The sequence below is a fragment of the Megachile rotundata genome, chromosome 6, assembly GCF_050947335.1.
Source record: "Megachile rotundata isolate GNS110a chromosome 6, iyMegRotu1, whole genome shotgun sequence".
Taxonomy (NCBI): Eukaryota; Metazoa; Arthropoda; class Insecta; order Hymenoptera; family Megachilidae; genus Megachile; species Megachile rotundata.
Window position 1 is genome coordinate 13,319,476 of NC_134988.1, and position 27,018 is coordinate 13,346,493.

At 37.2% G+C, this 27,018-nt stretch overlaps 3 protein-coding genes across 17 annotated transcripts; 1 reads left to right on the forward strand and 2 right to left on the reverse strand.

The window, feature by feature from the left end:
- Positions 1 to 607: 607 nt before the first annotated feature.
- Positions 608 to 10,200, reverse strand: LOC100881607 (uncharacterized). 7 transcript variants are annotated; one of them, XM_076533023.1, is made up of 11 exons: positions 9,704 to 10,200; positions 7,299 to 7,503; positions 7,148 to 7,232; positions 6,234 to 6,413; positions 5,635 to 5,675; positions 5,353 to 5,512; positions 5,150 to 5,268; positions 4,580 to 4,715; positions 2,307 to 2,916; positions 1,283 to 1,740; positions 608 to 998 (listed from the first exon to the last, which is right to left on the reverse strand). In XM_076533023.1, the coding sequence occupies exons 2-11, from the start codon at positions 7,299 to 7,301 to the stop codon at positions 835 to 837; spliced, it is 1,956 nt and encodes a 651-aa protein (XP_076389138.1). In that variant the 5' UTR covers positions 7,302 to 7,503; positions 9,704 to 10,200; the 3' UTR covers positions 608 to 834. The 7 variants fall into 7 exon arrangements, with proteins under 7 accessions (XP_076389138.1, XP_076389134.1, XP_076389136.1 ...); XM_076533019.1 differs by having other exon boundaries at positions 7,299 to 7,536; XM_076533021.1 differs by having other exon boundaries at positions 7,299 to 7,536; positions 9,700 to 10,200.
- LOC100881500 (alkylglycerol monooxygenase) lies at positions 7,915 to 26,968 on the forward strand. 6 transcript variants are annotated; one of them, XM_012287773.2, is made up of 10 exons: positions 7,915 to 8,898; positions 23,966 to 24,131; positions 24,387 to 24,511; positions 24,986 to 25,137; positions 25,220 to 25,323; positions 25,392 to 25,554; positions 25,637 to 25,788; positions 26,172 to 26,306; positions 26,370 to 26,483; positions 26,558 to 26,968. In XM_012287773.2, exons 2-10 carry the CDS (start codon positions 24,009 to 24,011, stop codon positions 26,792 to 26,794), a joined length of 1,305 nt encoding a protein of 434 aa, XP_012143163.2. In that variant the 5' UTR covers positions 7,915 to 8,898; positions 23,966 to 24,008; the 3' UTR covers positions 26,795 to 26,968. The 6 variants fall into 6 exon arrangements, with proteins under 6 accessions (XP_012143163.2, XP_076389147.1, XP_076389148.1 ...); XM_076533032.1 differs by lacking the exon at positions 7,915 to 8,898 and adding an exon at positions 22,421 to 23,428 and having other exon boundaries at positions 23,689 to 24,131; positions 26,172 to 26,337; positions 26,446 to 26,483; XM_076533033.1 differs by lacking the exon at positions 7,915 to 8,898 and adding an exon at positions 22,422 to 23,428 and having other exon boundaries at positions 23,689 to 24,131; positions 26,446 to 26,483; positions 26,558 to 26,803.
- On the reverse strand, positions 10,641 to 14,101 carry Noc2 (Nucleolar complex protein 2). 4 transcript variants are annotated; one of them, XM_076533026.1, is made up of 12 exons: positions 13,950 to 14,101; positions 13,577 to 13,737; positions 13,256 to 13,491; positions 13,081 to 13,190; positions 12,861 to 12,970; positions 12,635 to 12,792; positions 12,337 to 12,561; positions 12,075 to 12,263; positions 11,885 to 12,004; positions 11,684 to 11,815; positions 11,396 to 11,611; positions 10,641 to 11,315 (listed from the first exon to the last, which is right to left on the reverse strand). In XM_076533026.1, exons 2-12 carry the CDS (start codon positions 13,728 to 13,730, stop codon positions 10,812 to 10,814), a joined length of 2,154 nt encoding a protein of 717 aa, XP_076389141.1. In that variant the 5' UTR covers positions 13,731 to 13,737; positions 13,950 to 14,101; the 3' UTR covers positions 10,641 to 10,811. The 4 variants fall into 4 exon arrangements, with proteins under 4 accessions (XP_076389141.1, XP_012143161.2, XP_076389139.1 ...); XM_012287771.2 differs by having other exon boundaries at positions 13,816 to 14,013; XM_076533024.1 differs by having other exon boundaries at positions 13,577 to 13,754; positions 13,816 to 14,013.
- Positions 26,969 to 27,018: the final 50 nt, after the last annotated feature.

Genomic DNA, 27,018 nt, shown 5'->3' on the forward strand with positions numbered 1-27,018 from the left:
ACAAACAGCTGAAGGTCACGTTTAGGCAACCCTGATGGCATGATCTTGACATAACTCTCCTGAATGACTAGGTGTTAACGATTGCACATTTTTTATCAAAAGTAGCATTGTAATTATTAAAAGGCATTGTGTATTGATGCGGAAATACGTTTATGAACAAAATTAGTCTTTATTTGAAACAATGAATAGTACCCATTCAAAGGCCAATTAAAATTCTATTTTGGAGTACAAGTTGATGTCATAATTACATTCGTTATTCTTGTACTTATATATACAGAATAGAACATTTTTATTTAGCTGACATAAATTATTTATTAAAATTACAAGAACGAATAAAGAGGCTCAGTAATTTTGTGAAAAATGTTTCAGGTGTATCAGTAGGTAATTATCATGATTATTAGTTTACAGCTGAAAAGATTTTTTCTGGCTCTAAATGTATATTCTCTCCTCTCAAACAAACTCGACATGTACTCGAAAGTACTTGTATTACGAAAACAACATTTATTTAAATAACTATAAAGTAAAATGCAACATAACACCGAGAAGCATAAATAAAGAGGTCTCAACAATGGGAGAGGTAGGTTCAAGCACAACATTACAACGCGTGTAGCGCCGTTTTCTTGTTGAATTTATTTTTCAAGATATCATTATCGTTATCTGACTAGATCAGGGCAAAGGTAAATTCATTAATTAATAAAGAAACAAATTAATTATAATCTGCGGGGCCACGTTCGGGAGATAATAATCATATGGCTTCGTTCTCCCAGAAGGAATACATATTTACTCTAATTTCGTGCTTGAATTAAAGAGCGACTTATAATCAGGTTCGTGCATCTAAAAGTCTGAATACACGATTTCCTGCGGTTTCTCGAATTTTATTGGCCGATAGAAGGTTAGAGATTGATCCCAGCCACGTGGTGCCGTGTTGTAATTCGTCAAGTTGTGAATGCTGGCTAACTTCGGTCCTGAATAGGTGTTGCTCTCGTAAAGTTTTTTACCTGCAGATAAAGAAAAGCCTATAAGTTGATTTTAAACTATGATTTCTATTGATTATCTTAATCATTGACGTAACTCAAGTACTTTCTGAAGTGCTTAATATAATGAGTTGCAAGTTTGTAACTTTGAAAATGTATAACTTTCTAATATGAAATGTACATAGTATTTTATATCATACTTAGATTATACTTCAGTAAATTAGTCTAATTACGTCAATGAATACAGTTCAGTTAAGTAATGCTGAAGCTAAGCTGATTTGCATTAAAAGCGCATGCGGTTAACTTGCCATCATCCTGACAGACATCAAATTTGATATCGGGCGAAACGCCGTGCAAAAGATTATCCAAAACCGGGGTGTTTCGCAAATGTTTGATGGTCTCTAAAATATCCTCCTGCGAAGCGATCATCGAAAGCAGCAACGACTTTGCTTCTACGGGCACGTCCGACTCTGTGTTCCTAAACTTTCCGTCCCCGTTGTTGCAAAAGTTTTCCACTTCCTCGGAAGTGACCGATCGGCGACGGCTCGAACATTCTTCTCGGTAGATCGTCGAATATTCGTGATCTCCGTTCATCACGCTCGAGGTCTCCGATTTTTCGCGATAGATCATTTCCTCGCTGGCATAATCGTTCGTCTGCGAATCGGTTTCGTCCGTTGTGTATTCCGTGTCATCGGTAGACAGGTAAACGTTGTCGCAATTATCTCGAAACCTCACGGGTTCCTCGTACGCTCGCTGACCAGCTGTTCTGTATCGTGATCAAATCAATGGAAAGTTTCGATTCCGTGACATTTTTGATCGATTCGAATTAAGGTAAATAGAATTCTATGCTTATCGCTCTAATTAACTCTGAGTTAATCAACTTAGAGTTAGAGATTAAAGCAATCCTTTAGAAAGAACTAATAATACTAATCAGTTTACGTGGCGGAGATTGCGATCAGAAGCATAAAATTCCATTCAGAGCCGGATTAAGAACTTCAGCGTCATTAAAAGATACTAACAAAATTTTAGAGCATATGTAGACTGAAATGCAGCTATACAATTTAAATTATAGTTTTGGTGCCTCATTGTCATTGTGGAAATTTAGAACTTTGTAAGTTTGGAACTTTGCAATTTTGGAATTGTGTAACTTTCTGACTTTGGTATTTTTGGAACTTGAAATTGTGGTACTTTATAAAATACATTCCATAGTAAATTTAACAACAGACAATGTCTACAGTACTTCTATTGAATAAATTTATCATTTGATTAGTTGATCCTTAATCCAGCCCTATCTTCCATAAATCCTATAACAATTCATGGAGGAGCTCTCACCTCCTATGATCTTCCACGTTGTTAGATTTGACAGAATTTCGCGTTTCAAAGAACCGTGCAATGTCGCTGTCTATAGGAGAATGCTGTACAATCGGAATAACCTTTGGACTGATTTGTTTATACTGCAGAACTGGCCTACAAGTTTTTTCGAATTCTTGTATCAACTGTTTGACCGGTATGGGTGTGTATTCGCTTTTATCGCTGTCTACGCGGATCGAGTCGATTTCTCGTTGATTATTTACAAACTCGCGTTCTTCGCTGATTTTTATACGCTCCGTGATGCGTTGCTCCTTCACATGATGATGCTTTGTTTCTTTGTTAGTAGCATGGCGGCCGTTAGAGTAGTTAAATTTGTTGAGCGAAGCCTTGTTGTGATAGTGATTGCGTTTGTTAGTATTTTCGCTGCCGTTATATCTGGCGTGATAATTATTGCGCTGCTCGTTATCAGGATCGAAAGCGGTTCGACGTGATTTTTCGATGATCGATGATCGAGATTCATCCAAAGCAAAATCATTATCGGTGCCGACTGCCACTTCTCTCAGATATATCTTTTTCACTTCGGTGCTCGAGTGATTACACTCTTGACCGTTGCAACGAAACTGATTTCTGCCTGGAATATTTAGAACAAATTATAATCATGTAAATAGTTCCAAGGAAGTGATTAATAACTACTCAATTATGATTCTGAGATAGTTTCACAAATCTGTTGTATAACATAGCATATAATAATATAATTTTAGACTGTTATAATAAACTGAGTATAGTACAATAAATACTGTAATCATTGTAATTAATATTCCTTGATATATGATATGGTGATATATGAAGGCTAACAATATTTGTTATTTTGAAATGCATAGCAGTTTGACTAAATCAGTTCAGGGAGACAAATATTGTTGTGAGACATGAATAATGACAACCGTATGTCTGGACATTTTGTTTTATAACAATAATAATGGTGACTACTGCTTGCTGACCAATAAAATAACAATTCTATTTATAGTAAGTCATATCTCAAACTTGCATACTACTGTAAAATTATTACAAATCACAAGTCTATAAAAACTATACAATTTAACAAAATTACTTATACAAAAACTGATATTACTTTTACTAATTTAAGATGAGAATTACAGAGCCACTCTAAACTCCTGACTATTTCAAATAAACCTAGCAAATAATTCTTACAATTTCATCTCATTCTTATCACACAAATTTACACAAATGATAAAATAAAATAGTTTACAGTAATGTAAAATAGTTAGAAAAATAATAAAGCTAAAAGTTCAAGTGTCACCCAGATATGATTGAAATGGCACTCAAAATGTTAAACGTCAACGTCAGGTCGCAGAGTTTAATCAACGTAAAGGAATCAATTGGCAACCGGGCACGGATCGTTGTTTATTTTAGCTATACGGTGAAAAAGAATGCGGCGGTGATCTGGCATCGAGAGAATAACATCGACGTCGTTTGCCAATTGAAGTGTCTTAGGTCATTGAACCCACGAACGAAGCTTCTACGGATTAACTTTAACGTCGAAATGCATCAATGTCTCGTTTTGTACCATACGTTTCAGTCTTAACAAAGCTGAGACTGTTACAAGGTAACACAAGAGAATTTTGGCAGCAGTGGAAATAAGCAGAAGCCATGGACCTTGGAAGTTATTGTTTGCGTTGTAAACTATGCAACCATTGGCGCAACTGGATTGGGAGTAGGGTCAGTGTAAATTTACAAGTTTTTGGAAGTAGAAGTTTTTAACATTTAATACATAAATTCTCATAATCCTAATTTTCTTGTAATCCTGAGTTTTTAAATTCTTAAATCTTCAAATTGATTGAGTCCTAAATTTCTAAATCTTCAAATTGTCAAGTTGTTACATCCTCAAATCCCTACATTCTAAATCTTCAAATTCTTTAAATCCCTACATTCTTAAATTTCTAAATCCTCCAGTTCTTACATTCCTAAATTCTTAAATTCCTAAACCCTCAAACTCCTTAATTCCTAAATTCCTAAATCTTCAAATTCTTAAATTCTTAAATTCCTAAATCCTCAAATCCTCAAATCCTTAAATTTCTCAATTCCCAAATCTCCAAATCCCCAAATTAAATCCCCAAATCTGCAAATTACCTAACTTCCAAAAGTCCCTCCAACAAAGATAAGTGACCTAACCCACCCCAATCCGGGTTACGCCATTGAATGCCAATGTTTGCGAAGCATTGCCAAATAAACACGTCAACTTCTCGTGAAACACACAGCTCCGATAATTTACGTACCTGTCGTGGGTGTATTCGCGTCGTCTAAAGACAAATCCACGGTGAAGGGATTGTAAAATGGTTTCTGGACGGTTGGCTCGGGTGCGATCGGTGTGAGTGGAGGCAACGTCGAAAATTTCGAAGAACCATTCATTTCCTGGACGTGTACATATACCAGTTATTTTAATATTCTCCAGATCTTATATTATCCGTTCAGACTCAACAAGATTCCAGAAAAAGATTATTATTCATAGACATATAAATTTCACTATTTATCTACAGACAGACATTTTTTTTAATTCACAGCTGGACACCTTGGTGATCAATGACTATTGTCTTCCTGCTATGGTATGACTATAAATATATTGATAAATATATTGGTGCAAATATATTGGTAATTAAGTATGTATTTTTATACAAAAATTTTATTTGAAATAATCCATACTGCCATCAAACTACTATTGCCTCTGAGCCCTTAGAAATAAAATTTATTCTCCAATAATTTTTGTTTGAAATTATTCTGCAATCCATAGTCTTAGGTCTGAACGAATGATATAAATCAATGTATGTCTCTTAAAAAATAGACTTTACCGGTTTTCCCGAGTACCCCAGTCCCTTAGGTGTCCCCGGAGTGTTGGGTGTTTGCGGTTGATCCCTGTCCACGACCCATTTCTCCGACCTTTTCCTACGTTTCGCGAATATCTCCGCACCTGTAAACAAAATTCTTTCGTTTAACATTCCTCTAAGTTTTCTTGATGTTCTCTTGGACTAATCGATACGAAAGGTCTGATTACCGCGGCCTTTTTGGTTATTCAGGTCACGCACGATATCAAAGAGTTTCTCAGGATTCTTTGGCATTGGTTCAATGTTTACTTCTTCGCCTAAAGCTTGAATACCGTGTATATCTAACACTTTTCCGTGCGGGTTCATCATGCATTTTAAAGGAACCTTGTCCTGTCGGGCAGAAAATCGTGGGTCAAATACAAGTTTTAGGGTAAAGAAACAGAATGAGGGATGATAAGAAATAAAAATGAAAGAACTTGTTCAAACTAGGAACATTAAATGGTATCACTTACTCTGTGAATTGCGGTTGAAGGTTCTTCCTCGTCTTCTACACCTGGTGTTTCATACAATGTTAGATCATTAAATACATTTCATAGAAGTGTTACAATAGTTGCAAGTAACACGTTCGTTGTCAGTCTCAAATATGTATAACAATTTTCTATGAGAATATAATTACATGTTCTTCATAAATATTTGTCATATAAACATTTTAATACAGAATGTTTTATTTTATAAAATTTTCTATGAGACCTTAATAATTAATTTAATAACATCTACCTTAATAATTTGTTCTTCATAAACATTTATCATACAAAAATTTTAATACAAAATCTTTTATGTTTGATATATTTAATGTATTATTTAATGTACAAATATTTGATGTATTTTATATAATAAAACAAACATAATATTTTAACATTCACACGATTTTAAAAACAGTAGGTAGGTCAATTTTATAATAACCCAAAATTACGTTATTTTACCCAATGTCTAACACAATAGTGATTCATGATGGGCAAATTTCCAATAGAGCGCTGGTAACGATCGTGTTAAACTATTATACATTATCGCTGCGGCGTTATTGAATCTCGAGATTAATAAATATACGAACCATTGCCATCGTGTATCCATTTAACAGACCGCTTTTTTCTGTTCACATACATAGATTGACCTTTACTTTTCATGTTTTTCACGTCGCTCAACGAATGCGAAATTCGTCGAGCGAGTTCAACTTGATCCTCGACGGTCGGATGCGTTGGCGCGTAAAAATACGACGACGCAAACATTTTTCCTATAAACAAGTTTTCCAGTTTTTTCATTTCGATTTGATCGGTGGCCACAGACGAGCTGTTTACTGTTCTTTTTATATTCGGAAGAGTAGATGTAATATTTGCGTTCAGTGGGTTGTAATCGGTGCTTTATTAGCTTGTGTTATGACTGGAAGGAGGATTGGGGTGGATCTAGCTTCTCTTAAATACGAATAGTATGTGTAGATGGAATTTAGAAATTTTAAGATGATCTAATCTGGAAATTGCCAAATTTTCTACTTTGCAAATTTTTAAATCTCTAAACTTCCCAACTCGCAAATTTCTCATCTCACAAATTTTCAACTTCTCAAATTTTTAAATCCTTAAATTTCCCAATCTGGAATTTTGCATCTCACAAATCCCCCACCTTGCGAATTTTTATATCTCTAAATTTTCCACTCTGCAAATTTTCAAATCCTTAAATTTCCCATCTCACAAATTTCACAACCCCTCAAATTTTGAAATCCTTAAATTTCCTAATCTGAAATTTTCCATCTCACAAATCTCCCACCTTGCAAATTTCTATATCTCCAAATTTCCCACCCTGCAAATTTCCAAACTCCTAAACTTACCACCCCATAAATTTCTAAAGTTTTAAATTTCCGAATTTTCAGATTTTAAAAATTCTAAACCTCCCAATTTCTAAATTCTCAAACCTCTGATTCGCAAATTACATTACACGTCCACAAATAGTACATCTACCCTATCTAGAGCTTACTATTTTTCGATTGCAAAATCCCCTGCGAGTCAGACGCAGGGGTGAGTAATTTCTGCAAATTGACCGGTCCAACCTCATTGCTCTCCTACAAAGGAAACCCCATTAAAAATGTTTGAACATCAACTGCTTTTCGATGAATCTACAATCTTACCATATCAAAATGTAGTATTTTCGAGGTCAAATGTTCAAGGAAATTCCTTTTGACAGGATCGTGCCTATCGGAGGGCTTAAAACCACGGGAACGTATTACAACATTGTCCGCGGAATAACTTCGCTGCAGATACTGATTCTCCTGTCTACTGCTATAATTCACGCTGTACTTGCATTCGGCATCCTTCGAATTTTTCGATGCAACACTATACGAATTGTATGTGTTGCTTAAAATGTGGCTGTCGAAATGGAGGTCGTTTAGTATACTCTTTTTATGAACGTTCTTTTTGATCGCTTAACTTTTAATACTTTATAGAAAAATAGAAACATTCTACCCTAAAATATTCTTTGTTAAAATATGGCATGGTGTGAAGAACTTTTATGTATAAAATATTGTAAATATGTATTTAAGTGACATTGACATGATGTGGTATATAATTTTTTCATATACATACATAATTATACAATAATAAAACATGTAATATGTAATAAAGTATTATGTATATGTTATATTATTTTAGATATTATATATGTATGTATGTTAAAGAATTTAATATTATGTATGTAGTATGTTAAAGAAGAATATATTACAGTACTTATGCCTGTCTTCATTTTACCTTATACATGTATTTACAATATTTTACGAATAACAATGTTTCTCGTATCGAGTTACATGAAATGAGTTACGCGCGCAAACTTCATGTTTTCTTTTTAATGATAAGCATAGTTAATGATGTCCCAAGTCTAATAATTGGAGACGAAGAGCGAATCCGTGGTAAGAAGAAAGAGAGCTTCCTAGTATTTAATTTATTTGCATCATTCTTTAGAGTATCTCATTATTGTTATAGAGACCTCAGATGCTTAACATTTACTGTCAATATTTCAGCCTTTTTAATACTTATTAATAACATTGTAGATATGTCTCACTACATAAGTTTTCACTTTAAGAGTCAATATGCTAAACTATTTAATTAGAGAACAGAATATTGACTTACAATAAATTGAACAATTATCTTTAACTTCCAAAAATACAAATGTAACTTCTACATAGCACAAACAGTTGAAAACTATTTACTACATAAAATCTAATTTACATATTTATTCATATAAACAATTTCTGTATTAAACAGTATATCCGTATTAAATCAACATATTAATGTAAGCCCTGAAATATTGACATACATTGAAACATCGATTGTCCGAAGTCTCCCAACGCAGTTATCATTCGCAGAAGCAAAAATGAAAGTAAAGATTACGATTAGCGGGTACAAACGAAACGAGAAACACGTCGTTAATCTCATATACGAGACGTTGTCTGATCGGATTCTTTAACGAAAGAAATTGGGCTCCGTCCAAGCAGTCAATTAATTTCGCGTTTCGGTATTGGCAGCGGCACAATAACGTCCTCTCGTGCAAAAGAAATGCTAAATTTATCCGTTGTAACGTAATACGCGGTAACAGTTCGAGCGGTTACGTTTGGGGTGTACTATCCAGTGCTGTACTCGTTTAGAACGAAAATATTCGATTAATTGCGAGCAAGAAAAAAAAGCGAGTCGATTAGCACCTCTTACAAGATAAAATTAATCGACGCAACTTACGGGGTAAGTCTCGGTAGAAAGTTAAACGATTTAACATCAAATTTTGCTTTATATTCGTAACATTTTGTACTTTAAGCATTTATTAATACATTTATTTGTTGTAAATGAAAATTCGTTGTATCGAGCTTGTGCGGTACTTTAAATAGACCATTTAAAAGTCTGATCTTCGGAGAAAATTATTTCGGAGACCCATGTTAACGTCGTCATAAAAAGCTGGTGTTAATAATGCGAATTAATTTTAATCATAAAATTAATCGGGATTAGATGGTCGTTGCAAAGAGTAACAGGAAAGCCAGTGTTTTCTTTCTCTCTCTTTCTCCTCAGTTTTCTTCTAAAGCGTAAGAAGAAAATGAAAGTTTACTTATCGAAAGGTGTTCTCCTCATTTCGACGTTTTACACAGTTCGCACCCTGCCTATTTTACGTCGCTTTTTTTCCTACGAATTTACGTAATCCGCGAGCGTGTTATACTTTGAACGAAGCGTTCGATACGAAAAGCGGACGAATCTCACGACGGAAGCTCCTTCGCCATGAGAGACAAAATCGCATCTTACAAAATGTTCCCTGGCACAAGAGGTGGCCGACTAAGCACGTACGATCCACGGCAACTCCGTCACAGCGGCACTTAGTAGCCAGCAGGCACCAGTATCGGCTGATACTGGTCCATTCGTTGCCGAGTCTCGAAGATGCACGAAAATTTATGTATTTTTATACCAAAACGAAATGCCATCAATTTCTCGCGATCAGAACGGTATTCGTTCCACGCTCAGATTCAACGTTTCATTTTCTTTCAATGTTTCCCGTACATACGTAACTGAATCCTTTTCTCGAGTTAGCAGTCGTCCAAATGATAAAGGTGTCGCGTGTTCAGGCTTCTCTTCGTCACTTGCACGATCAGTAAATAAAACACGGCTATTCCTCTAACCGCGAAATCCTTTTTCTTACATGAAACGATCACGCTTGGATGAATTACGGTACGGCAAGCACACGGTGCTTTATAATAGCGCCCAACCGTTGCTATACCAACTTCCCGACTGCTTTGACTCGTCTTCGATAAAAATAGACTATCAGAAAGCGACACCTTAGAAATCGGCGGCTTCAGCCATACCAGACATAAATTATAGCGTCCGTTTAATGCTGTCCCTTATCGCGGTTATTCTTGGAAAAACTTCTTTTTTTATCGGAATAATAAATGTCAAAATTAGATCGGATACATAATCGACAACTTCCTAGATTGTAGGTCATCTCGTTCGAACTTGCGCGCCAAAATGAGGAGTTGGGAAAAGTAGCCGCGCAATATCGACGAAACTTACACATAACTACAAGTATAGTTGGCGGGAAACTTCACCGACTGTCAACTATCTTCGTTCTTCTAGAAGCTCTTTCATTATAACAACGTTTGTTATATTCCGCTACATTGCACCATCTCGACATTTGCTAGAGTCGGTATTGTGCGTACAAAATTCCTTTGAACAATGTTGCACTATTACAGGAAAGTAAATTTAACACTTTCACCAAATCTCTGCAAATATCGGACGCACTCTTACCAAGTGGCATATTAATGTCATAAGACTACTTGATTCGTGTCACTCATTGGGTTTTGTAGCTCTTGTTGATTCATGTTTCACGTTACTAAAATAATATACAGGTTATTATAATGCAGAGGACTCATGCTACTCATACTAATATCTTATGCGTCTTTGCCGCGCACGTTTGAATGAGATGACCTAATTAAAGCGATTGCGCATTCAGTTTTACACGTTTATTTACTTTTGTAACGCGGTGAAATCATAGTTGACAAATATATCTGTTACCTTAGCCTTAAAGATACAATGTAATAAATATAGTCGTTTCGTATTCAATCTTACTTTAATAGTCATTTATACTAGCGTAATTCTTGTATGCAAATTGAATAAATTTAATTCCAATCCTCGGACTTTATGTCTTGCACGATATCAGTATTTTCTGTTGGTAACTCAATGTCTTCGATGTTTTTGCTAGTTTTTAGTTTCTTCTTCTTTCGTTTGGTACGTGTTTCAGATTTTTCTTCATTGGACTTTATCCTCAATTCAAAGTCACTGCTTTCGTCGCTTTCTCCCGCGCTGTCTTCTTTTGATTTTCCTTTCTTTAATTTTTTGATCGTCGGTATATTATATTCGGCTAACTCCTCGTTCTTTGTAAGTAATTTGAGTTTCTGAGACTGATGAATATTTATCCACGACTCGTAAAATTTCGACAGTGATGTTCCTTCTGTTTTTATTTTGTTCTCCCAGTTCTTTATCGCTGGCATGTTTTTCAAATCAATCACGGTTTTATTTCGTTCTGTTTCGATGTATTTTCGGTTTTCCTCGATCTTTTCCAGTAATTGTTTCATTTTTCTGCAGTAATTTGCTATGTGGCATTTCTTTAAAAATGCCTTCAGCTATAAACAACGAATAAATGGATTAAAAAATATAAACAAGAAAAGTTGTAGGAAGTATTTTTCAAAAGATTATTTTTTACCTGTATTATACATGGTATGTACAAGTCGGGAAAATATATTTTATAACTATCCTTTGCGGCACTTTCTAAAATAAGTTTGTATATAGACTCGATAACGTTATCTTTAAAACCATTTTCCTGTAACTGGGACTTAGACATTCTTAATATGCAAATAAAAGGTATAGGTTTCATCGATACTGCCTTATGTTTTTTGTTAAAATCGTACGAATCTAATATCTATAAAATAAAAATTATTGTAAACTAAAATCCCGATAAATGATGGGATACAAAAAGATGCAAATATGGTACCTCTAATAAAAATGGTAACATGGGTATGAACGTATCAGTTTCTCTAGAAATATCTATTAATATTTGTACACAGTGAAATCTCAATGGATAATACTGTGGAGTTGGTATCACCTTTATTGTTCCTATAATAATCTGCCAATAAATAAAGCGTTATCAAATGATGCCAATATTAACATTTATAAGTGCACTATTGATACATACCTGTACAAGGGGATATAAAAGCGAATGTAACATAGAATTGCTTTTAGATGCATTTATTAATTCTGACCAGAAGCGTAATGAATTTATATACTGCCAATTGTATACAGCTTGGAAATGTTCCTAGAAAAATATACTCTACATTATTAAAAACTAACAGATGATACACATTATCAATATTATACAATATTACCTTCTTCTTTAAAGTCACAGCATTTCTTAAATGGATGGCCAATTGCCTGATGTACAAAAACGCATGATTATAAGCTAGATTATGGTCGAGCGAGTATATTTCAACCAAAGAATGTCTCATAAAGTTTATTCCGGGTAAAGTTGTTACGGACACAAATTTGGAATTTTCAACGTATTTTACATACATTGCCTAGAATGTACAAGTGCAGAAATTGATTATAAAAAACTTTAAACATATGCAAGCATAAACATTGGATTCTTACCTTGTACAGCATTTCTAGAAGTGATTCTCGATTACTCGTCGCAAGACGTAATATACACAAAAATGAAACAACACGTACAGTTTCTTCTCCGCTCGTCCAAAATTTTAATAATATCCTCAGCAATATTTTATTTAATGATGAGAACGATTGCGTGTAAGGTAACATTTGATGTAAATGCTTTAAAAGCACTGTGATAATATTAGACGAAGTTACATTTTGTAAAATCTATGAAAAAAGGTCACGAATTATATACGATTCAGATGAATCGATTTTCAGTGGTAATATCGATGGTAAGTACCTTAATTAAATCCGTCAAGTAAGACTTTAAAATACTTTTTATCTTTACAAATCTTTTGGATTTATGAACTTGGGCCTGGGATTCTGAGTTCAGCTTTAAGTATTGTTTTAACGCGTCAGGCAAATACATTACACATAACTGAACAACTCCATTAAAAACTAAAAAATTATCGTTTGTGAAATAGGAATCATTTATTGAAATACTAAATATGTATGTTAAGACCAACCTGCACCACCCTCTACTTTATACCCCACATAGTCCGCATCTGGTACATCTACTACGGTTTGTAACGCGGCGTGAAAAGCTTCTATAGCACATTTAATAGTTTTCAGTGATCTATAAAATTAGTAAGCAATATGAATATTTAATTAAAGTATACCATAACATTATATTTTCAAGCTTCTTAATCATAGCTTAAGTTTCATGAATGAAATGTAATATTGTACTTGTCTTTCTGAATGTCAGTTTGCCAAGTTTTCAATAATTGTAACGTAATTTTACGTTTGTCCTTTGTAGCACCATCATCTCCTTCATAATCGCTTTCATCACTAGCAACCTACAATTAAAAAGATACATTTCATTTTCTAATTCCAAATTTTTATTTTTTATGTAATCTTGTACCTCTAAACGATCACTTGGTATATGTTTTGTATCCAATTCATTTGATGAATCTTCTTCATCATCATCATCCGATATATTGAATTCTAAGAGATTCTTATCATTTTCTTTTAGATACGTGTAAAACTCAGGGTCTGTTTGTTTCAATTTCATTAAGGATTTTTTGTGTTCCATTGGATCCATATCATTTTCACTACTGTCTGCTTCGTCTTCATCTACATTTTCATTTACATTTTCATCTACAATAAAAAAATTGTTTTGATAAATTGATTAGACATAAAAATCTATGTTTTTCTTCCATCAACGAGTTCATTACATCCTTACCTTTATCTTTATATTCATCATCATCATTACTGCCATCATCTTCAAAACTTTGATTAAAAAATTCATCAACTGTTACTTTACTTAATGGTTTACGTTTCTTTGTAGTAGGCTTCTTAATCTTTTTCGATACGCTTCTAACACGTTTGTCCTTCATTATTTTGCTAAAATAAGAGAAAGTCTTAAAGATAAATTTTGAAGAATAGTACACGAACCGGATAACCTATACGAAATTTCATTACAAGTTTTTTAACGCTGTCTGTTTATAGAATATGCAATACTTCACGTTAAAAAATAAGGAAAGTTTTATTTACACTCTGATAATATTTCTTTCCTGACTTTTATTACTATTCTAGATTGTTTCTTAATTCACAACCTTTCAAATTTCCACGTGCGTAGTTAAAGGCAATACAAACACTGTACGATGTGGATAAAATAGGAAACTACTTTTCGTTTTCACCGCTAGGTGGCGAGAAACTATTTTTTTTTCATTTTACACACGAAATTCTTCGCAAAATATGAGAATCAAAATCTGAAACGTTACACCAAGAGAGTATAACATGTGAGGAGGTGACACAACATGCCACTTCTGAGAATTTTTATGACGTTAAATTCTAAATATTACCGACATAAATTTACAAGGTTGAAATCTTTGTATCCGGAAATTATATTGGACGAAAAGATGACACAATTTCCCATTTCTACTAATTTTTAAAAATCCTATTCCACAAATTTCTGCGTTTTAGGTAAGATTAGATTCCCAAATCCATTAATGTTATTTAGTATTTTCTGACCTAATCTAACCCCACCCTAACCTAATCTAACATGACTGATGGAATATGGAAGATTATTATATTTAAAATAAAACAAAACAGAAAAACGTTTTAAATACAATAAGTCTAAATGAATTTATTATTTAAGAAAAACGACCATGAAGTTTAATCAAGTTTAATGAACTTCTTTAAAATAAGTTCTTTAAAGTGAGTGTTAAAGAAGTTCTTCATTAAACTTCATTTAACTTCACAGTTGCAATTCCAAAATAGTAAATTCATTTAGTCTTTCAAACGTTATTGTGTTTTCTGGTATTTTAATTTAAATAATGTCCCATACTCCACCAGTCAGGTTAGGTCATATTATATTAGGTCAGGGCCTAGAGTCAAGTTACATTAGGTTAGGTCAGGGCCCAGGGTAAGGTCGGATTATGTTAGGTCAGGGCCTAAGGTTAGATTGTATCAGGTTAGGTTTGGGGACCTAAAACATATCATTCCCCAATTACTGGACAATAATTACTCTATTATAAGAGTAATTTACAAAGAATAATTATTATACTAAGTAATTTACAAAGAATTATTATAATTCTTATAATAATTATTATAATATTACTCTATTATAAGAGTAATTATCCTTATTAATCTTATTATTTTCGCTATAACCTATTATTACTCATACTACTATTGTTATTATGGTTAGAACTATTATTATTATCCTTACTACTCTTATTATTATCAATATTATCACGCATATTACTACTCTTATTATCATTATCCTTATTATTCTTATTATTATCAATATAACCTATATTATTACATATATAACTATTGTTATAATAGTTAGAACTATTAATATCATCCTAATCGCTCTTATTATTATCAATTTAACCTATATCACTACCAATAATGCTAGTTGTATTATCGTTATAACTATTATTAATAGTAATAATCTATTTTTAATATAATTAATACTTATTACTCGTATTACTATGGGAGCAACTATAATTACTATCCCTACTACTGTTATTACTATCAGACAGGGCCCAAGGTTAGGTTATATTACATTAGGTCTACGCCAAAGGTTAGGTTACATTGGGTTAGGTCTGGGCCTAAGGTTAGGTTATATTAGGTTAGGTCAGGGTAGAGGCCACGGTGAGCTTGCGCATGTCACCTCACGTGAGCTGGCGCATGTCACCTCGCGTGAGCTGGCGCATGTCACCTCGCGTGAGCTGGCGCATGTCACCTCGCGTGAGCTCGCGCATGTCACCTCGCGTGAGCTCGTGCATATCAGCACCCGTGTGCTGTCGCATGTCACCTCGAGTGAGCTCGTGCATATCAGTACCCGTGAGCTGGCCCATGTCACCTCGCGTGAGCTCGTACATATCAGCACCCCTGAGCTGGCGCATGTCACCTCGCGTGAGCGCGGGCATATCAGCACCCGTGAGCTGTCGCATGTCACCTCGCGCGAGCTCGCGCATGTCACCTCGCGTGAGCCGGCGCATGTCACCTCGCGTGAGCTTGTGCATATCAGCACCCGTGAGCTGGCGCATGTCACCTCGCGTGAGCCGGCGCATGTCACATCACATGAGCTCGTGCATATCAGCACCCGTGAGCTGTCGCATGTCACCTCGCGTGAGGTCGCGCATGTCACCTCGCGTGAGGTCGCGCATGTCACCTCGCGTGAGCTCGCGCATGTCCCCTCGCGTGAGCTGGCGCATGTCACCTCGCGTGAGCCGGCGCATGTCACCTCGCGTGAGCTCGGGCATATCAGCACCCGTGAGCTGGCGCATGTCACCTCGCGTGAGCTGGTGCATATCAAGTACCCGTGAGCTGGCGCATGTCCCCTCACGTGAGCTGGCGCATGTCGCCACGCGTGAGCCGGCGCATGTCACCTCACATGAGCTCGAGCATATCAGCACCCGTGAGCTGTCGCATGTCACCACGCGTGAGCTCGTGCATATCAGTACCCGTGAGCTGGCGCATGTCACCTCGCGTGAGCTCGCGCATGTCACCTCACGTGAGCTCGCGCATGTCACCTCGCGTGAGCTCGTGCATATCAGTACCCGTGAGCTGGCGCATGTCACCTCGCGTGAGCTCGTGCATATCAGCACCCGTGAGCTGTCGCATGTCACCTCGCGTGAGCTCGGGCATATCAGCACCCGTGAGCTGTCGCATGTCACCTCGCGTGAGCTCGCGCATGTCACCTCGCGTGAGCCGGCGCATGTCACCTCGCGTGAGCTTGTGCATATCAGCACCCGTGAGCTGGCGCATGTCACCTCGCGTAAGCTCGCGCATGTCACCTCACGTGAGCTGGCGCATGTCACCTCGCGTGAGCTCGCGCATGTCACCTCGCGTGAGCTGTCGCATGTCACCTCGCGTGAGCTCGGGCATATCAGCACCCGTGAGCTGTCGCATGTCACCTCGCGTGAGCTCGCGCATGTCACCTCGCGTGAGCCGGCGCATGTCACCTCGCGTGAGCTTGTGCATATCAGCACCCGTGAGCTGGCGCATGTCACCTCGCGTGAGCTCGCGCATGTCACCTCACGTGAGCTGGCGCATGTCACCTCGCGTGAGCTCGCGCATGTCACATCGCGTGAGCCGGCGCATGTCACCTCGCGTGAGCTCGTGCATATCAGCACACTTGAGTTGGCGCATGTCACCTCGCGTGAGCTCGCGCATGTCACCTCGCGTGAGCTCGCGCATGTCACATCGCGTGAGTCGGCGCATGTCACCTCGCGTGAGCTCGGGCATATCAGCACACGTGAGCAGGCGCATGTCACCATGCGTGAGCTCGTGCATATCAGATCCCGTGAGCGGGCGCATGTCACATCGCGTGAGCCGGCGCATGTCACCTCACACGAGCTCGTGCATATCAGCACCCGTGATCTATCGCATGTCATCTCGCGTGAGCTCGCGCATGTCACCTCGCGTGAGCTCGCGCATGTCACCTCGCGTGAGCCGGCGCATGTCACCTCGCGTGAGCTCGCGCATGTCACCTCACGTGAGCTCGCGCATGTCACCTCGCGTGAGCTCGTGCATATCAGATCCCGTGAGCGGGCGCATGTCACCTCGCGTGAGCTGACGCATGTCACGTCCCGTGAGGTCGCGCATGTCACCTCGCGCGAGCTGGCGCATGTCACCTCGCGTGGCCTCGTGCATATCAGCACCCGTGAGCTGTCGCATGTCACCTCGCGTGAGCTCGCGCATGTCACCTCGCGTGAGCTCGTGCATATCAGTACCCGTGAGCTGGCGCATGTCACCTCGCGTGAGCTCACGCATGTCACCACACGTGATCCCACGCATGTCACCTCACGTGAACTCACGCATGTCACCTCACGTGAGCTCGCGCATGTCACTTCGCGTGAGCTTGTGCATATCAGCACCCGTGAGCTGGCGCATGTCACCTCACGTGAGCTCGCGCATGTCACCTCGCGTGAGCTCGTGCATATCAGTACCCGTGAGCTGGCGCATGTCACCTCACGTGAGCTCGCGCATGTCACCTCGCGTGAGCTCGTGCATATCAGTACCCGTGAGCTGGCGCATGTCACCTCACGTGAGCTCGCGCATGTCACCTCGCGTGAGCTCGTGCATATCAGATCCCGTGAGCGGGCGCATGTCACCTCGCGTGAGCTGACGCATGTCACGTCCCGTGAGGTCGCGCATGTCACCTCGCGCGAGCTGGCGCATGTCACCTCGCGTGGCCTCGTGCATATCAGCACCCGTGAGCTGTCGCATGTCACCTCGCGTGAGCTCGCGCATGTCACCTCGCGTGAGCTCGTGCATATCAGCACCCGTGAGCAGGCGCATGTCACCTCGCGTGAGCTCGCGCATGTCACCTCGTGTGAGCTCGCGCATGTCACTTCGCGTGAGCTTGTGCATATCAGCACCCGTGAGCTGGCGCATGTCACCTCACGTGAGCTCGCGCATGTCACCTCGCGTGAGCTCGTGCATATCAGTACCCGTGAGCTGGCGCATGTCACCTCGCGTGAGCTCACGCATGTCACCACACGTGATCCCACGCATGTCACCTCACGTGAACTCACGCATGTCACCTCACGTGAGCTCGCGCATATCACCTCACGTGAGCTCACGCATGTCACCTCACGTGAGCTCACGCATGTCACCTCACGTGAGCTCACGCATGTCACCTCACGTGAGCTCACGCATGTCACCTCACGTGAGCTCACGCATGTCACCTCACGTGAGCTCACGCATGTCACCTCACGTGAGCTCACGCATATCACCTCACGTGAGCTCACGCATGTCACCTCACGTGAGCTCACGCATGTCACCTCACGTGAGCTCACGCATGTCACCTCACGTGAGCTCACGCATATCACCTCACGTGAGCTCACGCATGTCACCTCACGTGAGCCCAGACCTAACCTAATATAACCTAACCTTAGGCCCAGACCTAACCTAATATAACCTAACCTTTGGCCCAGACCTAACCTATTCTGACCTAACCTATTCTGACCTAACCTTAGGCCCAGACCTAACCTAATATAACCTAACCTTAGGCCCAGACCTAACCTAATATAACCTAACCTTAGGCCCAGACCTAACCTAATATAACCTAACCTTAGGCCCAGACCTAACCTAATATAACCTAACCTTTGGCCCAGACCTAACCTATTCTGACCTAACCTTAGGCCCAGACCTAACCTAATATAACCTAACCTTAGGCCCAGACCTAACCTAATATAACCTAACCTTAGGCCCAGACCTAACCTAATATAACCTAACCTTAGGCCCAGACCTAACCTAATATAACCTAACCTTTGGCCCAGACCTAACCTAATATAACCTAACCTTAGGCCCAGACCTAACCTAATATAACCTAACCTTTGGCCCAGACCTAACCTATTCTGACCTAACCTTAGGCCCAGACCTAACCTAATATAACCTAACCTTAGGCCCAGACCTAACCTAATATAACCTAACCTTTGGCCCAGACCTAACCTAATATAACCTAACCTTTGGCCCAGACCTAACCTAATATAACCTAACCTTAGGCCCAGACCTAACCTAATATAACCTAACCTTAGTCCCAGACCTAACCTATTCTAACCTAACCTTAGGCCCAGACCTAACCTAATATAACCTAACCTTTGGCCCAGACCTAACCTATTCTATCCTAACCTTAGGCCCAGACCTAACCTATTCTAACCTAACCTTAGGCCCAGACCTAACCTAATATAACCTAACCTTAGGCCCAGACCTAACCTAATATAACCTAACCTTTGGCCCAGACCTAACCTATTCTATCCTAACCTTAGGCCCAGACCTAACCTATTCTAACCTAACCTTAGGCCCAGACCTAACCTAATATAACCTAACCTTAGGCCCAGACCTAACCTAATATAACCTAACCTTTGGCCCAGACCTAACCTATTCTAACCTAACCTTAGGCCCAGACCTAACCTAATATAACCTAACCTTAGGCCCAGACCTAACCTATTCTAACCTAACCTTAGGCCCAGACCTAACCTAATATAACCTAACCTTAGGCCCAGACCTAACCTAATATAACCTAACCTTTGGCCCAGACCTAACCTATTCTAACCTAAACTTAGGCCCAGACCTAACCTAATATAACCTAACCTTAGGCCCAGACCTAACCTATTCTAACCTAACCTTAGGCCCAGACCTAACCTAATATAACCTAACCTTTGGCCCAGACCTAACCTAATCTAAACTAACCTTAGGCCCAGACCTAACCTATTCTAACCTAACCTTAGGTCCAGACCTAACCTAATATAACCTAACCTTAGGCCCTGACTGGTAGTAATAACAGTAGTAGGGATAATAATTATAGTTCCGCCCATAGTAATACGAGTAATAAGTATTATTTATATTAAAAATAGATAATTACTACTAATAATAGTTATAACGACAATAGAACGAGCAATATTGGTAGCGATATAGGTTAAATTGATAATAATAGGAGTAGTAAGGATAATTGCAGTTCCAGCGATGATAGTAGTTGTAATATGCGTAATAATATTGATAATAATAAGAATAATAAGGGTAATGATGATAAAAATAGTAATAAGCGTAATAATATTGATAATAATAAGAATAATATGGATAATGATGATAAAAGTAGTAATAAGCGTAATAATAGTGATAATAATAAGAATAATATGGATAATGATGATAAAAGTAGTAATATGTATAATAATATTGATAATAATAGGAGTAGTAAGGATAATTGCAGTTCCAGCGATGATAGTAGTTGTAATATGCGTAATAATATTGATAATAATAAGAATAATAAGGGTAATGATGATAAAAATAGTAATAAGCATAATAATAGTGATAATAATAAGAATAATACGGATAATGATGATAAAAGTAGTAATATGTATAATAATATTGATAATAATAAGAGTAGTAAAGATAATTACAGTTCCAGCGATGATAGTAGTTGTAATATGCGTAATAATATTGATAATAATAAGAATAATAAGGGTAATGATGATAAAAATAGTAATAAGCGTAATAATAGTGATAATAATAAGAATAATATGGATAATGATGATAAAAGTAGTAATAAGCGTAATAATAGTGATAATAATAAGAATAATATGGATAATGATGATAAAAGTAGTAATATGTATAATAATATTGATAATAATAGGAGTAGTAAGGATAATTGCAGTTCCAGCGATGATAGTAGTTGTAATAAGCGTAATAATATTGATAATAATAAGAATAATAAGGATAATTGCAGTTCCAGCGATGATAGTAGTTGTAATATGCGTAATAATATTGATAATAATAAGAATAATAAGGATAATTACAGTTCCAGCGGTGATAAAAGTAGTAATATGCGTAATAATATTGATAATAATAAGAGTAGTAAGGATAATTGCAGTTCCAGCGATGATAGTAGTCGTAATAAGCGTAATAATATTGATAATAATAAGAATAATAAGGATAATTACAGTTCCAGCGGTGATAAAAGTAGTAATATGAGTAGTAATATTGATAATAATAAGCGTAGTAAGGATAATTACAGTTCCAGCGATGATAAAAGTAGTAATATGCGTAATAATATTGATAATAATAAGAGTACTAAGGATAATTGCAGTTCCAGCGATGATAGTAGTCGTAATATGCGTAATAATATTGATAATAATAAGAATAATAAAGATAATGATAATAAAAGTAGTAATATGCGTAATAATATTGATAATAATAAGAGTAGTAAAGATAATTACAGTTCCAGCGATGATAGTAGTCGTAATATGCGTAATAATATTGATAATAATAAGAATAATAAGGATACTGATAATAAAAGTAGTAATGTGCGTAATAATATTGATAATAATAAGAGTAGTAAGGATAATTACAGTTGAAGCGATGATAATAGTCGTAATATGGGTAATAATATTAATAATAATAAGAATGATAAGCATAATAATAATTTAGTTGTAACGATAATAAAAGTAGTAATATCGATCAAATTGATAATAATGAGAGTAGTAAGGATAATAATTATAGTTCCACAATAATAGTAATAGTAACATGGGGAATGATATATGTTAGGTCTCCAGACCTAACCTGATACAACCTAACCTTAGTCCCTGACCTAACATGATCTGAACTAACCTTAGATCCTGACCGAACTTAATATAACCTAACTGCAAGCCTGACCTAACCTGTTGATTGTCTGTTATGTTTAAGAATGTAATGGAAGGGATTGTAAATAAGTACATGATTTCTTTTGTTTATTTATTGTAACTTCATGAATACATACAATTTGCAAATATATTTTGTATAATTTTTAATTTATGTAACTCTTTATTAGCTTAATTCTTGGTCGAAGATCGAGGCAGATTGTGTGTATATTCAATTTTGGAACTGAAAAATAAAAGCATTTATAATAACATATTTATTGTTGTTGCACGATTTAATAATATTTTTACGTAAAAGTTAGAACCTTAGTAAACAGAAAATGTTAATTATAAAAATAATAAATTGAATAACTATTTATAATGTGCAATTGTTGTGACTAAATATATGTGTAATATTAAAAAATAGGACTTACGTTGATTAAATGGAACGCAGAGATCCTTCCTCCACTTCAATGCTGTAAAGACTAGCTCGTCGGTCTGATAGCATGGCTTGAACTACTTTTAAGTAGCGCGCAGATTTTTCATAGTTTCGTCATTCGAGGCTAGATGGCAGTATCATTACAAAAGCGCGGGTAAATGCAGTAATCAAAAACGTACGATAACCGTATACCGTGTTTTCTTTTATCTTGCATTAAAGGGGTCATGTTCTCGATTATACGGAACGACTATCGGGTGCTACCGATATGAGTAACTTTATAACAAATTCTTCCTCTTCGAATTATATTGCATACAGATTCAAAAACAGCAAGAGTTGCGCAATAATGGAATAATTCGTCTTCTTATTGTCTGTCGTTGGGCGAATAATTAATGTCCGTTACGAAACACCCTGTTTGTCTCCAGTACAATGCATATCGAAGGTTTGTGTACAGTGACGTATCATGCGATTTGCTAATCTTACACTATTTATTAAATCCTTGAAATTTTACACTTTCTAAACATCGGATAATACTTGAAGAAATTTTTAAATGATTAGGTGGAGTATATTTATAAACGGTTGATTTGTCGCATACCAGATACCACGATCCGTAATTAATTCTTATCATGCCGTTACGTAAAGAAACAGAACTTGTCCTACATAATGCAAGCTTCGTTTTATCACATAAATTATCCCATTTGAAAAATCACTGATTACGAGTATATCAATGTTAACTTACTTTTATCAGTGACAAAATATTTACCGCTGCCGGAATAAAATATCGTCGCGTATTTACAAAGTAAGTACGGCCGTGGAAGAAGCATCGTGTCTGCGTACTCGTGTGTCCTCGGTTACAAATCCAACATACACGCATGTAGCTACTGTATTGTATTGCATATGTATTGTATGCAAATCAGTGTGGTTTAAAGCTGGCTCCGGTCTGCCGACAAGATCTCCCATTCCGCAACCATTCCCCTCACGAAGCTTGTGGTTACGTGCAACGTGCGACGCGGCTGCGAGTAGGTCGGTAAGTGTAACAGGGGACAAATGCGCCCGCGAGCACCACGGGGCAAGTATGTACCCGCGGGCAATAATGGGCAGCCGATTTCAAAATTTCAACTTAAAAATTTCTACATTTTCAATTTTCTAAATTGTCAAATCACGTAATTTCTAAACTTATCTGAATGTTCAAAACTTGGAAAGTTTGAAAATTTGAAATTTTGGAAGTTTCAAATTTTTACAAATTACACTTTTAAATTCGCACGATTGATATATGATTTATTGCAGATCTTGATGTATTATAGATGTGTAAATGTTCGTAATTTATTAAATTATGATCAAAAGGCGGTTTTTTGACAAATCGTACTTACCGACAAGGTGGTGCGCACAGCGCATTGCGCAGACCGCAAGCTGTGCAAGGGAAATGGCTATGGAGCGAGGGGATTTTCTTGATAGGATGGAGCCACCTTTCAACTACGACACGATATAAACGATACGTCCACGCGATTTCGCGTTAAAACGTATGGTAACAGCGCGTTTACGTATTGTTTTTCTTGATTCGCAGGAGCTGTTCGGAATCTACGACGTAACGCGAGGAAACGCGTAAAATGAACGTTTCGCGCGACGATGTGTTCGCGCAATTGAAACACGCGGGAAAACTTTGGTACATTGTTAACCCTTACGAAACGTCTTTTGAATTCCCGCAACAAGTGCCCGATTATCAGCAGCAGGTAATATCACATATTCTATTATTTATACGTAAATTGACTGATTATTTTTTAATTCATCAATTAATAATTAATTCAGTTATTAAATTAATCAATAATTGATATCTTTTAATTGAAAATTCAAGTTTATTGAAAGATAAATTAATTTCAATTGAAGGCTCTTCTTATTAAATAAACTAAGAAATAATTATCAATTACAATTTTGTAACTTAATTGTTGATGAACACATTAATTAAAATAAAATAAATATGTACACAGGTATGGTTTCCATTTTTCGTCCTAATCATATTGGAGCAAATGATATTGGTATTCAAGAAAAAGAAGTTTCGTTTGAACGATCAAGTGACATCTTTATCCCATTGGTTGTTCCAAGAAACTGGACGGTAAGCATAGGTAACGCTTTAATATTATTACTTCTACGTTTAATAAAATATACAAGTGGAGTATCGATCGATGCGAACGTTCAACGTTTCACGACACCAAATCTATTTTTGTGAGCGTATTTTTACCGTAACGTTGATCCGTGGCCTCGTTAAGATGTATCTAATCGGATTTGTGTTCGACAATTCTGGATCCCAGATGCAGCGAGTAATAAGTTTAGGGTGGTTATCACGACGAATTTAGAACAAAAATAGCCACTGGTAATATGAAAATATAAGCTGATATTTATGAGTAATATTCAGCCAATATTTATGAGCCATTAAAAAGTGATAAAAGTCAATAAAAGCAGCAGGTGTTAGACATTTCATTTTGCAATAATAACAGCGATCACCATTTCTCAACATAAAATATATTTATTTTAGTTATTTTCTGAATTAACTATTGATTGAAATTTTTAACGACGTCGTATTTTTCAGTATTCTCTTCCGTGGTGCCGAATATTACACGTACATCGTAATTTACGAGAGATATCACTGGTGGAATCTGCCTTGGAACTCGGCATGGACTTGGTGTATCACTGCCGTGGGGGTGGATTTCTGTTACTATTGGGTTCACCGCAGTAACCACGGTTAAATTCCTATCCAACCATCCATGCGTGTCATTGTGAACCCTCTACCTGACCAATTTATACGTTTCTCGCCCGTTTACAGAGGTACACTTTTTATGGGCTCACCATCAAGTACATCATAGCAGTGAGGAGTTCAATCTCGCGGTTGGTCTGCGACAATCCATCTTTCAACACTGGTGTAATTTCGTCAGTATCTTTTCTAGTCTCACAATTTCAACATTTTCAAATATTTGGTAATTTTAATTTGCTTACAGATGTTTTACTTACCCCTCGCATTATTTATACCTCCATCGCATTTCATCGCCCACAACCAATTCAATTTAATTTACCAACTATGGATCCACACGACCGTGATCGACGATCTAGGACCACTGGAACTAATATTCAATACACCAAAGCATCATCGGGTACATCACGGTAAGAGACTCTAATAAACGAGTTATCGTTGCTACTCGATGCATCAATATTTTCTATAACAACTCCGATTAATTTTTCTCAGGTTGCAATTTATACTGTCTGGACAAAAATTACGGCGGCGTTCTCATCATATGGGATAAATTATTCGGCACATTTATGAAAGAGAGAAGCAAAGAGGAGATAATTTATGGCTTAGTCGTTAGTCCACAATCATTTAATCCACTATACCTGCAGGTGAGAAACCGCGGATCCTCGAACATCCGTATTTCTCTACCTGTTCGCAAACCGCTTTTATCTCTAATAACCGGTAAACGCTCGATCATTCCGTTATGTAAAATCTCAATTAGTTATGTAAATACATGATTGATACGATTTTGAAGTTGATCGATGTGCGGACGCGTAGATAATTGATCTCTTAACTGTGTATGCACGCAAGGTAACTTACGCTAAGGGGTTAGATCACCTTGATCTAAGGTCAGTGTAGGATCTTCTATGTAATTTATTTTCATATACAAACATGTACACGAATGCAATGTGTATGTGATGTGTTTGATCCCCTATAGTTGAACAAGTATTTTTGAATGAGTTGTTGAAACAATATGTATTTAACGTTGTAGATATTTTATGTGGCGCAATTAATCGAAAAGAGTTTACATATGTCGACTCTGACAAACAAGTTGGCTGTAATTTGGAAAGGTCCTAGTTGGTTTCCAGGTGGTCCACGTTTGGGTCTTGACGAGTTCAAGATAAATGTAAGTTCTTACGTCTCGTCACAAAGTCTAGGTAACGTAAGAAATAATTATTGTTTCTCGTAGGTAACATCTAGAATTAAATACGACCGTCGTATACCCAGTTGGCAAAGCTTGTACATTATCGTGCATTTTTGTTTAGTTCTTTACCAGCATTTACAGCTGTATGACGAGACGCGGGTAAGATTTTATTGTAAAATTAGCAGACATATACTTACCAGTAAACCCAACAAATAAAATTTTCTCTTCCACAGGATTTAACAACCGCATCTTCAGCATTTATAGCGATCAATAATTTGCTCACTGTGACCGCGATCGGTCTCCTATTCGACGAATCACCTTACGGTGATATTGTGGAATTTCTACGCTGCCTGATCTACTTATACTTCTTGAGGGTGCATCATTTAATCAACGTACACGTATATTACGTGCACATAGTGTCTTGCTGCATTTGGACGTTACATTTTCTTTGTAAAATAAGAACACGGTAGAAGAACTGATTTTGCATAATATATTATAGAAACTGATAATTTTGTAAAACTACAAGATATAACTGTCTAATTTATGCGTTACCGTATTCTTACTATTTTCACTTGAACGGAACGCGTAAATTCGACATAGCATAATACGTTTCTTTTAATTAATAAATATCGTAGAAATGATTATCGAAGCGTTCGTGCTTGACAAATACATGTTTAAAAACCAGTAGCAAATG

Bases quoted from the DNA above. Each gene is read 5' to 3' on its own strand.
- LOC100881607 (XM_012287770.2), bottom strand. From the start codon at position 9,279: ATGAGGAGAACACCTTTCGATAA. The intron at 4,716-5,149 runs GTAAAGTCTATT...GTACACGTCCAG, and splicing joins TGGGGTACTCGGGAAAACCG to GAAATGAATGGTTCTTCGAA. The intron at 999-1,282 runs GCAAGTTAACCG...CTTTATCTGCAG, and splicing joins TGATGTCTGTCAGGATGATG to GTAAAAAACTTTACGAGAGC.
- Noc2 (XM_076533026.1), bottom strand. From the start codon at position 13,730: ATGAAGGACAAACGTGTTAGAAGCGTATCGAAAAAGATTAAGAAGCCT. The intron at 13,191-13,255 runs GTACAAGATTAC...TTTTAATTGTAG, and splicing joins TACCAAGTGATCGTTTAGAG to GTTGCTAGTGATGAAAGCGA. The intron at 11,612-11,683 runs GTACCATATTTG...TTTATTTTATAG, and splicing joins TGTTACCATTTTTATTAGAG to ATATTAGATTCGTACGATTT.
- LOC100881500 (XM_012287773.2), top strand. From the start codon at position 24,009: ATGAACGTTTCGCGCGACGATGTGTTCGCGCAATTGAAACACGCGGGA. The intron at 24,512-24,985 runs GTAAGCATAGGT...CGTATTTTTCAG, and splicing joins TTGTTCCAAGAAACTGGACG to TATTCTCTTCCGTGGTGCCG. The intron at 25,138-25,219 runs GTTAAATTCCTA...GCCCGTTTACAG, and splicing joins GGTTCACCGCAGTAACCACG to AGGTACACTTTTTATGGGCT.